We start from the raw sequence: 18,605 nt of genomic DNA, 5'->3' as shown, positions 1-18,605 counted from the left end.
ATTTCATTAGTTTGTTGAGACCAAGACTGTCTGCCTCACTAAGGTGCTCAAGCAAGATTCCAACTTGTATTTCTCCTATACTGCCATCTCCTAAAAAGCTGGGATTATAGACATGAGCCAACATGCCAGGCATTTTAACGAATAAATTTTCCATATGCACAGGAAGATAAGTTTACAATCATTATGTGGATCTTCTTAAATATACAAAGACAGGAACATTACAATTTTATTGCCAGTATAGTTGTATTCTATTAACTTTGCACTGTTTTCCCAAATAGCTGAGACTCCAGGTTGTTTCATTCACCTTGCCTGGATTTGGGCTGGATAATTTTTTATTATTTTAGGAATCTTATTTCTAGTTATAAAATGTTCATGTTAGTTTGACTTAAAAGGGCTGAGGGCTGGCCAGACAGCTCAGCAGATTGAAGTACCTGCTTAGGCAGAGGCACAGGCTGGAGGCTCCATTCTCCAGCCTACCCTGCTGGCCCCACCACAGGAGCACTGCAAGAGACAGCAACTGAGACTGGGCGTGGTGGCACAAGCCTGTAATCCCAGCACTTGGGAGGATGAAAAACAGGAGAATCACTACAAGTGTAATCTGTGTAGTGAAACCCTGTAGACCCTATATTAAATACATTTTTAAAAAGAATGCTAATTTTTAAGAGCTTCAGCATAACCATCCAAGTAATTGGTAAAAGCTAACACTGGCTAGTTGGCTGATTTACTGACTTATGTATACATGTATGCAGTGCTGGGAATGAAACCCAAAAAGCATTCTACTGCTGAACTAAATCCCTATTCTTATTTATTTTTTGAGACAGGGTCTCACTAATTCATTCAGGCGGACCTCTAACTTGTGATCTTCCTGTTGCACCCACCCTCCTACATTGCTCAGATTAAAGTTGTGAGCCACCCTATCTAGCAATGAATATTTTACCTAATAAAAATTTAAGAAATTTTTTAATAATGATGTGCAGAAACTAGGAATACGAAAGGTTACGATCTCTGTAGAAGACAATATAATGATTCTTTAAAAAACAACCAACCAAATCAAACAAACAAAACATTGGGCTGGGGATGTAGCTCAGTAGTAAACGTGTGTGAGGCACTGGATTCAATTTTGGGCACTTAAAAAAAAAACCTACACAGTCCATAATTTCATTTCTAGGTACAAACAAAAGAATTAAAAGCAGGGTCTCACATGCCAGCATACTTATATTCGTAACCACAATACATATATGAACCAAAAAGTGGAAACAGTCTAAAGATTCATCAGCAAGGAAGTGTGTGGTGGTTCACACCCGTAATCCCAGCACTTGGGTGGATGAGCCAGGAGGATTGCCATGAGTCCAGCCTGAGCTACACAGTGAGACCCTGTCTTAAAAACAAACACATCCATCAACAATGAATGGATAAGGAAGACATAGATATATACATACAATAAAACATTATTCAGCCATAAAAAGCAAAATATTCTGGCCAGGAATGGTGGTGCACACCTGTAATCCCTGCACTCGAGAGATGAAGCAGGAAGATCGCTGTAAATTTGAGGCCAAAATAGGATTCAACCAGCCTGAAATGAATAGTGAAACCCTATCTCAAAAAGATAAAAACAAATTTAAAGCAAAAAAATTCTGACACACACTATAATATAGATCAGGCTTTAACACAATATGCTGAAGGAAATAAGTCAATCTACTTACATGAAATATTAAGAAAATGGAAATTCAAAAAGAAAGTATAATGGTGGTTTTCAGAATGTAGGGAAGGGGAACAAATGAGGAGTTAGTGTAGCAAGTACTGGAATGATGAAAATGTTCTAGAGATGAACAGCGGTTGACAATTTTGTAATAAAATAAATACACTTAAAAGTCAGTGAACCTTACATTTAAAAATGGGAATGGTAAGTTTTATATCATATATATATTTCAATGTAATCATTTATATATAATTCAGTATAATTATTTTAAAAGGCAAAATATTGCAGTATCACTAATACATATCAACATAGTATGTCTTAAGTTCAGACTGTTTATAAGTAATAAACCAGAAGATCCAGTAAATGCTAATACTCTGAAAAATGTGATAGAATATAGTATTTGACACTCAAAGCTTTATTTCAAGATCAAAAACAGTTAATAGCAAGAAAAGTACCAAGAAAGCAGAAACACATGAATTCCTACTCAGTTAAAATTTCTTAGGTTTAATGGTTCATTCCTCCTGTAATTTATCAATGTTACATAAAGAAATTAAATTTCTGAGAGCAGTGGCATGCATTTGTAGTCCTAGCTGCTCTGGAGACTAAAGCAGGAGAACTACCTGAGCCCTGGATTTCAGGATTCGCCAGGCAACAAATTGAGGCTCCACCTCAAAAAAAGTAATAAAATAAATTTTATAGCAGTATATTCCCATGATTTAAACTATTAAAATTTAGACCTAAATTTGAACCAAGTAGTGTAATGTATTATTTAAGTATCTGTACAACAGTAATACAAAACAATTACATACTTACTGTAAAACAAGAGTCAGTAATTTTATTGCTTGTACTGCAACATCATATTCTTTGTCAAGGGTCATAGAAACAATTCTATCCTACGAACAAAAACATTAAAATTGTTTGACAAGGAAAGGAAATACTTCTATTTGTAAATAATTTCAAAATTCCTAGTACAAACCTTGAATCGACTGGTAAATAGCTCCAGTTTGGAATTAAGCTCTTTGTTATAATAAAGCCCTTGTAGAGCAGTAAGACACTTGAGCCTTACCTCACCTTGCTAAAAAGAGACAAAAAGAGAAAATCTATTAGTCCTGTATTTCAAACCTGAATATTAAAGATGTATATAGTATTTTCTGCTTTAAAAATTTAAATAACATTTCTTCAGAAACTCTCAACTTTTGATAATGCAACCTATGTTTAAGATCAAGGGGGACAGTCCACTCGGGGTCCCCCTTCTGTCCCTCTCTTGGACAGAAGCTTTCTTTCCTTCCATAAATATATTCTGCTCATAAAAAAAGATTAAATACTTATGGGGCTACTATTTTTGTAGGTGAAATCAATTTTTTTTCTTAATGTATTTATTTGGTTGTTACAGGGACTTACTACGTAGCCTGGACTCATACTGATCCTCCTGTTTTTAGCCTCCCCAGCGTGTAAGCCACTGGGGGCAGGCTAGAGGGGCACATGGTGGTGCTGGGGATTGAACCGCAGTTCCTGTGCTTGCCTAAGCTTGACTAAGCAGGTGCTTTATCCACTGAGCTATCTTGCTGGCCTCCAGTTAAATCAATTTCTGAAAGTATATCTAAAGCAAAACTACTGGGAAAGATGATAGCATATTTCACATTTAGGTAATGAGTGGAAAGAATACATAAAAAGAAGTTCTTCAAGGTTAATGAAGAGGCAATTTAAGAAAAAGATTAAAAGGTCACAGACCACGTTGTAAGTATAAGTTTACCAAGAGAGGTTAAAAATTAAGAAGGACTGGCAGTACATCATCACCGGCCTACAATATATGACACCCTGAATTATATACCCAGTACCACATGAAAAAATAAGTAATTTTTTATAAAACATAGCTAACACTCAGATAACAGGACAGTAACGGCTCTTTATACTAGTCTCAAAAATGACTCACCATCAATACCTACATGAACCAGTATTTCAACACAAAAATTGAACAGTGAAGATTAAATCAAAATTTAAAACATATAGAAAATTTTATGCACCAGAAACCAACATGTCACACAGAAGATAGAAAAGAATAAGGGAAAAGTGTATGGGAGAAGTTTACAGAGATGTGGACTAAGGTATACAACAAGCTGATAACTCATTCAGGACTAAGAACTGCAGATAGTCATGCCTACATATAGGCAGAGAAGCAGCTAGGAGGGCAGATCTTACCTTATCATGCATAGTCCAACCAACATATTTTAAATAGCTGTCATTAAGAAAGGCATCACTATACATTTTCATCCAAATGCCAATCTCCTCAATGCATATAGCTCGGATTTCAGCTATTGCATCCCTACAGAGAACAAGGAAAAAATCAGTATCAGTATCAGTATATCATAAATTTATGGTTTACTCAAAAGATGACAAGTATTTCCTATCTACTGTAAGTACACAATAACCATTGAGATTACTGGGGATTAAAAAGTAGCACTGAAACACGGCTCCAAATGCAAACAGCTTACAATGTAGTTGGGAAAGCAAAATTATCGGCACACAGACATTTAAAATTAAACACAACTACAAACAAAAGGCCACTCTCACTTTTATACCAGACCATATCATAACCTTTGCTCATAACCTGCTGGGATTCATGTTTACAGATACTAGTCCACTACACTGTACTTGTCCAGGCAAGACTTAAACGTAACACTGAGACCAAGCTCAATTGAGATATTATTGTCAGACAAAATTTATAATACTGTTTTTAAAGACAGGGTCTCAATATGGTGCCCAGCTTGGTCCCAATGACTTGAGACCTGCTTCAGGTTCTAGAGGAGATAAAACTGCATGTCACTGTGTCTCGCGCAGACTTAATGATTTTAATTCCTACTACAGTTACTGGTGTCACTGAAGCCTAAAGCTGAGTACAGCAAAAGGATGTTTTAGGAAAACTCATGAAATCTCTAAACAAAGTGTAATACAGAAACATAATAAAGTAACAATAAACACAAATGAAAATACCCCTATAAGCCAAGTATTACACTGATTCAGTAACTGCCAAGTTGGAGAAATGAGGGACAATTAAATAAAATATTAACACTTAGTAAATCAGTCAGAAATTATAAGATTTATCTATTTCTTTCCTCTGTTCATTCAAAATAGAGTAAGAAAAATGTATTACCTTAATCTACCCAAATTTTCCAATGCTTTTCAAAAGGAAAGAAAATCAAGAGTCCAAGATGTGTAACTGCTAACCAAAAACGTATCTAAAGACAACTAAATACTTCGCACCCTGACACCTAATAATAGCAATATCTTCCATTGGTTGTGAAGCTACAAGTAAAGCGCAGCTTTAACTCCACTGTACTCATATGAAACATCAAATTCACAGCAGTTAAATGGCTAGACCAGAGTGATTCAGTGGCATAGGTTAGATTCTAACCTTACTTTATTCCACACTCTTCCAAGTAATTCATACTACCTAAATCACTAAATACCCTAACGTAGTGCCACCTATGAAACGTTTACACTTACCTGTATCTATGTACAAACACGCCCTTAAATATTGCATTCATCATATTTTCTATTTCATCTTGATTTTCCTGAAGCTATAAAGAAGAATACACTTGTAAAAGGAAGACCATTTTAAGGGAAGACAAAATACACCTAAAAGCTGTTGTAAGTATCAAAAAAATTTAGGTTTGTTCTCCATTGTTTTCATCATATTTATTATATATTTGGTATAGGGTCTCACTACACAGCTTGGAATCATAGTGATCCTCCTGTTTTCAGCCTCCACAGCACTGGGATTACAGGCGTGTGCCACCACACCAGACTTCATGATTATATTTAGCTTTTCTTCTACTGGACGAAAGGAACCACAGAGAAAAATTAAAAGTTCTATGTGATGAAGTTAGAGCCCCTTGATTACAGAAATAACTGACTTGGCATCTAATGTTTGACTGAAGAAATTTGGCTAGTAGACTAATGGTGTTCTTTATAATGTTCACAAATTGCTACTGTATAAAGGAGTTGGAAGAAAAGTCTGTTCCGTAGTTTATTAGTATATAACATTATACATACTCATGCTGTATCATAAAAGCACTATTTTTCATTACCTTGATCTTAGCAGTCTGAAACAAGAGGCCATGTCAACTAGCCTTGACTACAAGAACAAAGGGGATTATACAATAAAATAACTACATAAACAAACTCTATTACTAGTGAATTCTCTCTTTTTTTTTGTCCTGAGGATCAAACTCAGTACCCTACGCTTGTAAGGCAGGCATGAGCTATCTCCCCAGCCCTAGTTAATTGTTTTGATCAAAGAAAGACTGAATTGAAATAAGCAAGTAAACATTTCAAATTTTGATCAAATCTATTCAAATATTTTCAATTGGAAGTGGGAGTGAAAATGATTCTTTACAATCTAAAGATAATTTTGGTTTTACATTCCATACTTTATATTTTTCTGCATGAATTTTATTTCTAAGCAATGGTAACCCAGGCATATGCTTTTCTGATCTTAAACCTATGGGAAAAAATAAATAAATAAACCTATGGAGCACTGAACTACAATCCCAACTCTAATTTATATTTTATTTTGAGAGGATCTCACTTGAATTGACCAGGATGGCCTAGAACTTGTAATTTCTCTCCCTTAGGCTCCCAATCTCAGGGATTGCCAGCTTGTGCCACCACACCTGACTTAAGCCTGTGCTTCTTAAATTCACTTGCATGGTCAACAATGCAACAACAAAGCTTAGTTTATTTCAATGTCCTTTAATGTTATTCACTTGTTTTATATTAACAAGCAAATTTCTGTCCCTGAATAAGGCCATAAGGTCAAGAGCTAAGACATGCTTCATATTCATCTAATAAACCGATAAAGTTTATTAACTAAAATAAGGAGAAAAGTATCATTTTTAATTTTTAATTATCTGAAAGAAATAAGGGCTTTAGACAAGAAGACTTCTTGATTGTCTTCAATCAGAGAATTTCAAAGGTATTACATATTTCAGAAACAACTAATTTAAAATTGTAACTCCTGGACAGGCACGGTAATGTACACCATTAATCCCAGTACTTAAGAAACTGAGGCAGGAGGACTACTACAAATTAAAAGGCAGCCTGGGCTACATAGTGAGTTCAGGACCAGTGAGACTCCATCAAAAACTACAAAAAAATTTATAGCTCCTATCCCCTCCAAAATTCAAGACCAAATAACTAATTTATAAAGTACCACGACAACTATTAAAGGACATTACTAATATTTTTGAAACATCTCTTTCCCTATAAGAAGTAAAAACAAGCATCAATTTTTTTGTCTTTTTAAGGCAGTTTCACTATGTACTTCAGGCTGGCCTTGAACTCATATTTGTAGCCCAAACTAGCCTAAAACTTGCAGATATTCCCTTGCCTAAGCTTCCTGTAAGCTGGAATTATAGGCATGCACCAAATAAATCTCGTGCAATTTTCCAGGCTGATACAGATCTCCTTTCTTAAAGTGTAATAGTCTCATTAGTCCATACCTGATTAAAAATATGCAAGGTATATTTGGTATGGACAGTCAAAACTTAAACTCATTAAAGTTCCTGCAAGCAGGTGCAGGGGCTGGGGTTCAATCCTTGAGCCTACTGTGACAGCCCTGCCCCAGAGGCAACTGAGATTTTGATTGAGACTGAGCTTGAGACTGGGCATGGTGGTGCACCCCTGTAATCCCAGCTCTTGGGAAGCTATAAACAGGTGGATCACTTCAAGTCCAATATAGTAGTGAGACCCTGACCACCCTGCTCTAAAATACAAAAAACTTAAATTCTGAAGCACAAACAATGTAAAATATACAGTTTAAAATTAAATCTCTCAGGCCCAGCCAGATAGCTCAACGGACTAAAGCGCCTGCTTAGGCAGAGCACAGGGACCAGGGTTCAATCCCTGGCACCAACAAGCCATACTGGCCCCACCTCCTGGGTGCAAAGAGAGGGTGATAGAGACTGGGCGTGGTAGCACATGCCTGTAATCCCAGCACTTGGGATGCAGATCCCTATGAGTTCGATCTATGTAGTGAGACTCTATAGGCCCCATACTAAAAACTTTTTAAAAATTAAATTAAATCATTCATGGGGTTGAGGTAGCAGAGTACAGAGGTAAGTGGTAAAGCATATGCTTAGCATGTACAAGGCCACAGGTTCACTGTACACTACTTCTCTCAAAATTAAATATTTAAAAAATTATCTATAGGGCCAATTATATAGCTCAGTTGCATCGCCCCAAGGACCTGAGTTGAATTCCCAGTACAAAAAGAAAAAACTCTATGGAGTTAAGAAGTTATAATTAATGTTAGTCAAGTTGTTCACACAATAGCCTAAATACTCAAAAGAAAAATTTACCTCTTTCCGCTTTTGTAGCAAGAGTTCTAGTCTCTCATTGGCTCGTTTTCCAATCATTTTATTCCGTTCTGCCTCATATTGTCTTTGTGTATTATCCATATTAATGCTAAGATTTAGTGCCACATTCACCAAAGCTGTCATTAACTTCATAGCTATTTTTAAAAGAGTAAAATTTTAAAATTAGACTAACAGATGCAAAAATTTAAAATCAAATACAGAGAAATTAAACAGAGATGGACTGCTGAGCATCTTACAAAACACAGCTGCTTCAAATGACAATACCAAAGCTACAGTTAATATTATATAAAATACTTAGACATAGGCCAGTATATTGCCTGTGCTATTTATTTTTCATGGTTTATATATCCTTATGACAGGCCTCAAAGACAAGAGTTATGGAAGCTGAAACTGGGGGAGATTAAAAAATCAGGCACAGATTACACAATTCATAGAGGTCATTAAACCAGGATTCAAAATGTTCAATATCACTGGTAATTCGAGAGATGTAAATTAAACCTATCCAAGTTTTAAAAAACAGGATTTAAAACAACATGATGCTAAAAAAAAAAAAAAACCTATCTGATATCAGACTAAGCTTAAATTCCATTTCTCTATATTACATATCCGACAGTCTTTTTCAAACATCATGTTTCAAGTTCTAAATATATTTCGGTCCATAGGGAAATTATTTAGCTAACTCAGTAATCAAATGGAATTTGACTGCTTTCTATTAAATTACACTGAATGTTATGTTATACGAGACAAGAATACTCATATTTTGTGACTTCAAATCTAAAACAAAACATAGGGGGTACTGGTCCCAGCCCCGGGCTGTGCTGAGACAGTGATTGAGACTGGGCATGGTAACACACACCTATAATGCCAGTGCTTGGGAGGCTGAAAAGAAGAGGATCACTAATGAGTCTACTCTGTGTAGTGAGACCCTGTAGACCCCGTACTAAATACATAAAACAATAAATAAACACAAATATAGGGGAAAACTTATTTTTTGAAAAACTGAACACTGAGAGGTATAATCTTTTGTTTGATACAGGGTCTTGTTGTGAGGTACAGGCTGGCCTTGAGCTCACTATGTAGCCCCGGCTGGCCTCAAACTTGCAGTGATCAATCCTCCTGAATGAGCCTCCCAAGGACTGGGATTACAGGCATGCACCTCCACGTAGCAAGGTGTATCTTTCATAATAGCTCTAATTCTTTGTGAAAATGTTCTACAGAAAAGAAAATATATCCAACAGAGAAAAGCTTTCAAACCAGAAATCTAAATTAACATCAAGGCATAGAATATTTTTTAAAAAAACCTTATCTAATATATTTAAATTGAAGTCAAGGAGCACATATTCAGTAACATGAGTAATTTTACCTATATCATAAACAAAAATGAAGACTTTTACACATGTGAAGCCCAAAATCATCTTTCTAGAATTAACCATGTGAAGTATAAAATTCGTTTCAAGAGTTAAAGATTATAGAACTTGACCTAACCTAAAGGTACCCAGAAACATAAAGGTGTGTGTGTGTCTGTTTATTAGGTAAACAATCCAGATCACATATCCAAATTTGTGGTCTACGTAAATTCTTCACTGATATCTTCCTTGATAAAACATCTTTCAAAAACCCAACATATTCCCATCAACTAATTTTCCCTTGATGTGAAAGAATAATCAAGCAGGTTTATCATAAGAAAATTACTATATATTAGTTATAGTGTTGTATAGTGTTATATTGTATAGTATAGTATAGTATAGTATAGTATAGTATAGTATAGTATAGTATAGTATACATGGAAATAAGCAAAACTGAGAAGTACTAATCCATTCCAGATACTTCACAAGGGATTGGATGAGGGAAGAGTTGTCATGGTGATCACTTCAAAAATAAAATTAATTCATGCCACTATTATTTTCTTTCTCTTTTAATGAGAATGTCTTTCATCACAAAACCTAAGGAAACACCAAAAATATCCCAAATACTGACCTGCCAAGGTGCTTGTGTGTTGAAATGCTCTGACTTGTGAGTCAGATAATCCTGTAAGAAGGGAAATGACTGTATCCATCATGTACTCATCATATATGATACTATATTGACATTGCCGTACCAATACACCAATGAATTCACAAAAGCTGGATTTGAATTTCTTCCACTGAGGACCAGCCATGGTAAGTGGATAATCTCCACTATCCTAAAATAAAAATGTTAAATAACAAATTCACTTAAAATGTATGGCATAAGACTCTACTTTTTTCATATCTTAGGCAAAAAGCATGAATAGATTCTTTTTTCTACATTTCTTCAATAAATTCCCAAAGCAACAAGACAACACACAAATGTAGACAAATGTAGACTTAGCTTTGAATACTTCTGCTCTTTTAAGAACAGATTACATAAAATAAATTCATTTTAATCAATGAAATTATATCAACTGAGGTTAAAATTTTTCTAAATCTTCCCTCAATAAAGTGAAACTTTTCTAAGAACAAATATAATTAACCTCTTTAATCTGAAAGTAAACCAAAACCAAGGCAAAACAGTTTCTTTAAACTGATTCAATATGAAATTATATTCTCAACTAGTCTAATAGGATATATATATATATATATATATATATATATACATACACATAAACAAATGGTTTCAGTGTATATTTTCATTATTTTGATAATATTATATAGTCAACAGACAAAAACTACCAGATAAGTTTTAAAAGAAGAGCAGGGGGGCCGGGGAGATGTCTCAGTGGAATAAGCACTTCCCTGGCAAGCACAAGGGCCTGAGTTCAATCCCTGGTTCCACAAAAAATAAATAAATAAATAAAAGAAGAGCAGGACTGAGGATGTATTTTAGTGGTAGAGTGCATGCTTAGCATGCAAAAGACACTAAATTTAATCTTTAGTACTGCAATCACTAAGTGAATAAATGAATCCACCTTTTAACAAAAAAGAGACTAATGCTATACATAAGCTTTAAAAGATAGGATATGATAAAAGTCATTAAGAATATTTTAGCAGTTCATTTTAAATATTTCTGTCACCAATAGATTTTTTAAAATTTAATTGACTCCATATGGTAAGTTCAACTGTGTCTGACAATAAGGTCCTAAAATATTGCACAAAAGTCTGTCCAGGGACTACAAGGGATCAAATCCAGGCTTTTACATATGCTGAGTATGAATTTTTCAATAAGCTTTTCCACCCTAAACCCCATATTTTCTAATAAGCACATTTAGTGACTACACAGAAATGTATCACCTCATTTTTTGTTAGTAACTCTGCTGAGATTTTCAAACAGTATTTTAGAATGATTATTTTAAATACTTGTTTCCCCTTGAGAAGGTTCTCACTAAAACATTTAATATTAAAATATTAAAAAATACCATTATGTATAATTATTTCTCAACAGCTTGGATACTGATTAATAGCAATTTGTGATCATCAAAGCCATTTTAACAACTCATGTATCTTTTGGAATGAGTCGAGAGATCCTTCATTAGACAGCAACAAAAAATGATCAAATAAAGACCAAGTGAGACAGTGGAAAGGTTTTTCTACTTGAAAACTCAGTGAAAGGGTAAGCATAAGTACTAGTGTTGCAACACAACTGTGAACAAAACAAATAAAATCCTTGCCCTGAAGGAGCTCACAGTCCAGTAAATATACTAATACACTTATTGGTAACAGTATTTAAAAGCATTCAATGATATTTAGCTCAATTCTAAACTTTGTTTTTTATTTTAGGGAAGGGTTTATAGGGTGTTCAGGGTCTCACTACTAGATCACACTCATAGTGATCTGTCTGTTTACAGCCTCCCAAGAGCTGGGATTACAGGCGAGCTAAATTGCCACCTCAGCATGCCCCAGGGGTGGGGCCAGCACAGCAGGCCTGGGGATCGAGCCCCCAGCCCCTGCACCCACTTGCAGGCACTTTAATCTGCTAAACTATTTGGTCAGACGTTTAAACTCACATTTATATTATTGTTCATATCATTTATAACTGAAACACAAAGAAGGTTGTAAATAATTTATAAGCTTCCTGCTTCCCAAAAGAATGACTAACTCTTCCCTTCCAAATATTCTGGATATTCTAAATAAGGTTTCTGAATATTAAATTCATTACAATAGGGCCATGGAGATAGCTCAGCAGCATAAGGGCCTGCCTGGCAAGCATAAGGTCCCAAGTTCAATCCCTGGTAACACACACACAAACAAAATCCATTACAATAAAAAAGTCTAACATTACTGAGTTGTTGCTATGTGCCAGGAATTAACAAAATGTTAAACCATTTTCACATATTTCTCCCTACTTTATAAGAAAACTATTAGGTTCACTTTACAGATGATGAAACAGACCTAAAGGCAACTTGCTCAAGGTCACACAGAGATTATTTGAATGGTAGCAGAGTTCACATCCACATTAGTCCTTAAAATTTATAGTTTAAAAAATAATTCAAGATGAAAAACAAGTGAAAATCAATATGTATAAAATTATCAGAACATTCAGGATAAGAATTTACCTCATCAAATTCTTCAGTCATTTTTCGAATTATTTCAGAGTTCTGCATATGTCTGAACATTTCTGCCGTGACAACACCTGAAATTTGCAAGTGTCAGAAGTTAATACACAGTTTAATGACGAAGAAAAAAACACTAAGTCCTCCTCTAACATTAAGAATATATTCACACAATAAAGGCATACTTTCTCACTCTATTTTTAGAATGATACTTTTAATATCTCATATGTATATGTTTCCACAAAGTCTCATTGGGTCCTAAGGAGCGAGCTGGACCTCTGGTGTATGATGCTGAGATTAAGGCTGTGTGATTACTAAATTACTCCACAGATTGGTTTGGCATAGTTTTGGTATGATACTACCTGCCTTAAGGTTGGGTAGTCTACATAAAATACAAAGTGACAAAAAGAAACTGTTATTGCCATTTGTTCCTTATTCTTACTGCCGTTCACCTGACATGAACTACTGTCTTTCTCCTCTGAAATTCTCTTCTACCATGCCATCTTGGGTTGGGGCCAGGTATAAATTGAAATCTCTACAAACTAAGCTAAATAAACCTTTCTTCCTTTAATTTGAAGTATTGGGTATTTTACCTCAGTAACAATTAAAGGATCAAAAGACAGAATTTGGTACCAAGAGTAGGGTTGATGCTGTGACTGGACTTGACATGTGGTTCAGGAGGCTTTGAAATTGGCTCGTGGGAAGAATTTAGAAAGATCTGAAGAAGTCAGCTGGCATGCTGACACACACCTGTCTCAGCACTTGGGAGGCTGAGACAGAAGGATCACTGCAAGTTCAAGACCAGCCTGGGCTACAAAATAAGTTCAAGCCAGCCTAAACTAAACAGTGAGACCCTGTCTCAAAAAGACCAAAATAGGAGCTGGGGGGATAACTCAACAGCATAAGCACCCGCCTGGCAAATGCAAGGCCTCTAATTTGATCCTTGATACTGCATGCCATGTCAGCCCTGAAACCGGGTGTGGTGGCACATGCCTGTAATCCCAGTGCTGGGGAGGCTGAGATAGCAGATCACTACAAATCCGAACTGCATAGCAAGACCCTGTTGTGAAAAAAGAAAAAGAAAAAAAAAGCCATCTTAAGCAGCAGCCCTGGAATGCCTTTAGCTGTACTTCATGGGAGATTCTAGTCAGAGCTCAGAAGGCCAGAATGGTGACACAAATGCTGCCAGTAAAACCAGACTCAGGAGGTTTATGCTGGGAAGGACTACATTGGCTATTATAGTTCACATGACACATGCAATCCCTTAGCAGAAAGTTTGTCTGCATTTTGTTCCTGTCAAGAGACTCTGACTGAGACAGATTAAAGGTGGTGGACTAATTATTCTCACAGAAGAAATTTCAATATCGGGTATTTTGTGTAAGCAATGAAAAAATTAATACTGAAATATACCAACAAAGCAAAAACAAATGCTACTATCAACATATACAAGAGAACAGCTTGGGGGCCAGGGAGATGGCTCAGTGAAATAAGCACTTGCCTGGCAAGTGCAAGGGCCTGAGTTCAATCCCCGGTTCCACCAAAAAAAAAAAAGAACAGCTCTACAGTTCATCCAATAAAAAGTAAATGTTATATAAACAGTTGTTACACTATATTGTTTGGGAATAATGAGAAAATTTGTGTATGTTCCATACAGACACAATTTTTTTTCTAATATGTGATTTAAATACCCATAGATGGGGAATATGGAAGATTGACTCTACTTAGCTTTACCTTTTTAACACACACACACACACACACACACACACAGACGACATCCTTGCAAATGAATGTGAAGTTAAATGTGATAGAGAAAAAGGAAACAGAGTTCTTTTAGGTAGGTTTCTGTATTAAGCACTACTATGTGTAAAGCAACTACATCCTAACATCCTCACAATGAGCTATAAATCATTTGTTGTAGGTCTTTCACCTTAGTTGGATATTAAACAAGAAAGAGACAAAAATAAAATAAACTATTAGAGGATATATACAGTAAGTGCCCTGTTAAATGGTAACATGAAGAAATACTAACCTTGGATTGGGAGAGAGGCTATAATGTCAGGATTAACTATCAGGGAAAACTATCTTTTTCATAGTCAGTAAAAAATGGGAAAAGCAGCATCTAGAATAAGATTTAAAACCCCCAGGAGGAAGACTGTGGATACAGCTCAGTGTTACAATGATGTCTGGTATGTATAGATGCCTAGGTTCCTTCCCATACTGTGTCACACTCACACACACACACACACACACACACACGTAGTAAAATTAGCCAAAGATCAAGCATTAAAAAAGGGATTTCTAGGGGCTGGTGAGATGGCTCAGTGGTCTAAAGCACCTACTTAGAACAAGCTTAGCAAAGCACAGGGACTGCGGTTCAATTCCCCAGCACCACATGCCAGCCAGCCCCGCCCCCTGGTGGGCTGAGCTGGCCACACACACACACACACACACACACACACACACACAAATAAATACAATGAATAAATTAAAAAAAAGCATCTTAGATAAATACACACTTCTCAAATGAAGAAATACAAATAGCACATAAATACACAAAAGAAATTATTCAACGTCACTAGTCTTTCAAGAGATGCAAATTAAGACAACCCTGAGATCCCATCTCTCCCCCAGAAAGAATGCCTATCAGCAAGAATTCAACCAGTAACAAACTGGGGGGCTGTGAGGGGAAAAGGGATCCTTCTCCACTATTGGTGGGAGTGCAGACTGGTACAACCACTGTGAAAGTCAATATGGAGATTAGTCAAAAAATTAGGTCTAGCACCTACTTAGAACAAGCTTAGCAAAGCACAGGGACTGCGGTTCAATCCCCCAGCACCACATGCCAGCCAGCCCCGCCCCCTGGTGGGCTGAGCTGGCCACACACACACACACACACACACACACACACATAAATAAATAAATAAATAAATAAAACTTTTTTTAAAAAAAGGGATTTCTAGGAAAAGGTATGTTAGGAGATATGGCATGAAGATGGACATAAACTTCCATTGACAAAGCATCATGAAATTTACACAGAAGGGGATATAAACTTTTAAATGACCTGGATTTTCCAAGATACGTATTTTTACTGGTGGACTGTGTAGTTGATTAACAAATACCTCTACTAGTACCATAAATATAATAAATATTACACTGGTACAGAAGATTTATAATAAGAATCTAATGTACTACGCATTTTTAATTGTAAGAGGTATATTTTCATCCACATATTTGTGTGCATATATATATATGTATATATATATATGTCACAGATAAAGACCCTAAAGCTAAGAGACATTACACAATTTTTTCTTCAATCTGTCTTTTGACACGTTGCAAGAGAAAATACCTAGTTTACCTGAGTTTTAGAAAGATATTTCCAAAAAAAAGAAAGATATTTCCTTTGCCCCACCTGAATGATCAATAAAACTAAGTCCAATTAGCAAACTGAAAGGGTAGAAATTACATAATTCATCCAAGATTATTGACCTACATTATGCTGCCTCCTCTAAGTGAAATCAATTCTAATGGTACTCTAGAAGAATCTTTGCCAGGGAGATGACTCAGTGGAATAAGCGCTTCTCTGGCAAGCGCAAGGGCCTGAGTTCAACCCCCGGTTCCAAAAAAAAAAAAAAAAAATTACTTTCTAGGGCCGGGGAGATGGCTCAGTAGGATAAGCACTTCCCTGGCAAGCTCAAGGGTCTGAGTTCAATCCCTGGTTCTGCCAAAAAAAAAAAAAAAAAAGAAAAGAGAAAAAAGAAAAGAAAAGAAAAGAAAAGAAAAGAAAAGAAAAGAAAAAGAAAGAATCTTTACTTACAACAACCTTTAAGTCAAATGATTGTTTAAAATCTATTGAATTCAGAAGAAAGCTCCATTACTTTCTGGCTAAAGAAATAATTCTCAAAACTTTTGAAGGCTTTTTCAACTAAATCTAAAATCATAAGTACCTTTTCAAAACTTTTTCCTACTTTATACTATGTGGAATAGTTCATTTGCTTTTGTCTCTTTCTTAATTTTCAATATCCAACTAGATTTAGATTACAGGCTCCTGGAGGGCAAGGCCAATAACTTACTACTTATATTTATACTATTTACGTTACTGCTTACTTCATTTACAGTCCTTTGGAAAGATTTTAGGGTTACTAAGAATTAAACTGTAGGACTCTCCACACTGATTTCTAACCATTCCCTTTCTTGGTATCTTCACAAAAGAATTAAAAGCATCATACCACAGCGATACATGCACACTCATGTTTATAGCAGCACAGTTTATAATAGCTAAATCTTGGAAGAACCCAAACACTCATCAAGTGATGAGTGGATTAAAAAAAAGATGTGGTTTTTCCCTAAGTGGACTAATATACAAGACATAAAAAGGAGAAACTTGAAATATTTACAGTTAATTGGATGCATCTCAAAACTACACTGCTAGGTGAAACAAACCAGGCAAATGTGTAAATACTGCATTGCTTGGTATAAAAAACTAGAAATATAAATAACCAAAATGTATGATAGATATTATAAAATAAGAAAAAAAATTCAAAAAGAAAGGGAAACAGAGGAAGGAATAAAAAAGGGGAAAGCTTTAAAAAATGAAAAAAGAAAAATAAAATTGAAATAAAGCTTCATAAATAAATATGAAGAAAAAAAAAACAGACAAGAACTCAACTAAAAGAGAGAGCCACAGGCCAATTTCTTTAAGGAAAGCACATACTGAAATACTACAGAAAGGTACTGTGAATAGCACAGAACAAATCATTAGAAAGATCACACATGATAGCCCAATAGACTCCATCCTGGTGATACATAGATGGTCAATATACATAAATTAATACATGTAGTAATACATAAATAGAAGATAAGTTACATGATCATCTTACAAGGAGATAAATGATACAGAAAAAGGCTTTAACAAAATTAAACATCCAAATAAAATAAAAACAAAAAATATGAATAGAAAGATGTTATCTCAGTCTGATAAAAAGCCATTCATGCCAAACACACTACTAAAATCATATTAAATGGGGAAAAAACAGAAAAGGAGAGAGATGAGGGAGAAAGTAAGGAAGGGGGAAAAAAGGATAAAAACAAAGGTTTGTAAATACAGAGGGAAAGAGGGATTGAAGGGAGGGCAAAGAGGAAAAAATAGGAATCAAGTTATATTATGTACAGGTACAAATTCCCTATGATGTTATAATTATATCTAAACTACAGCAATAAACTTTCTTGCAATTCTTTTTCTCAATTTTAGCGTCTCAATTTTATAATTCTATTTTCATAAATCTTTCTTCCTGATTTCGAATGACCAAATTTTTAGTGTCATTTTTTCATTAAAAATCTCATGCTCCATAGGGGCTGGGGAGATGGCTCAGTAGAATAAGCGCTTCTTTGTTTAGCGTAAGAGTCTGAGTTCAATCCCCAGTTCCGCAAAAAAAAAAAAAAAAAAAATTTCATGCTCCTGAAAACTTGATAAAATGTAATTTGCCTGGGCAGGTATAAGAGACCCATGATATACCAGAACCTGCCAATAATCTTAACTCAATCACTTGCTGATGTATGTGAAACACATTTTACATAATTTTGTCCCTCTACCAAGTACCTGTCCTAAAAGTTATTGTCCTAAGAAAGAAATTACTGTATTGTGTACTTTTCCCACTCTTACTTCAAAATCTTGCTAAAAATAAACTTTAAAGAAGACCCCACTAATAAGGATATAATTCTGTACCTTTCAGAAGAATAGCTGCCTCTTTCACAAACTATAGAACTAGATTCTTATTTACTGTTATTCGTGGCACTTTGTAATTCCCTACACCATAATTCCTTGCTATCTAAACTGGTATCTCATTATTTTCCTCCTTTCATCTTTTCACTTTCTTTTTTCCTAAAACCAAATGCTGAAAGTGGTAAATATATCTCAAAGTAACACAGTAATTATAAATTCTCAAGTTTTCAGATAAATGTCACATATGAATATAATTTTGTCAATAGGCTTTTTCTATTCGTTCTTCACTTTTTTCCATAT

At 35.2% G+C, this 18,605-nt stretch overlaps 1 protein-coding gene across 7 annotated transcripts in view; it reads right to left on the bottom strand.

Annotated features, from left to right (window-relative positions):
* Stag2 (stromal antigen 2) overlaps positions 1-18,605 on the bottom strand; it is a 155,879-nt gene that overhangs the window by 52,021 nt on the left and 85,253 nt on the right. For all 7 annotated transcript variants that reach the window (XM_023706328.1, XM_004646069.2, XM_023706326.1 and 4 more), the window contains exons 6-12: positions 12,587-12,663; positions 10,054-10,258; positions 8,059-8,210; positions 5,204-5,277; positions 3,899-4,022; positions 2,676-2,774; positions 2,513-2,592 (exon numbers count right to left, since the gene is read on the bottom strand). In XM_023706328.1, coding sequence (XP_023562096.1) covers positions 2,513-2,592; positions 2,676-2,774; positions 3,899-4,022; positions 5,204-5,277; positions 8,059-8,210; positions 10,054-10,258; positions 12,587-12,663 — 811 coding nt within the window. The remainder of the gene's footprint in view (positions 1-2,512; positions 2,593-2,675; positions 2,775-3,898; positions 4,023-5,203; positions 5,278-8,058; positions 8,211-10,053; positions 10,259-12,586; positions 12,664-18,605) is intronic.

The sequence above is a fragment of the Octodon degus genome, unplaced genomic scaffold (genome assembly GCF_000260255.1).
Source record: "Octodon degus isolate 3935 unplaced genomic scaffold, OctDeg1.0 scaffold00251, whole genome shotgun sequence".
NCBI classification, from domain to species: Eukaryota; Metazoa; Chordata; class Mammalia; order Rodentia; family Octodontidae; genus Octodon; species Octodon degus.
This window is presented reverse-complemented; position numbering and strand designations above follow the sequence as displayed.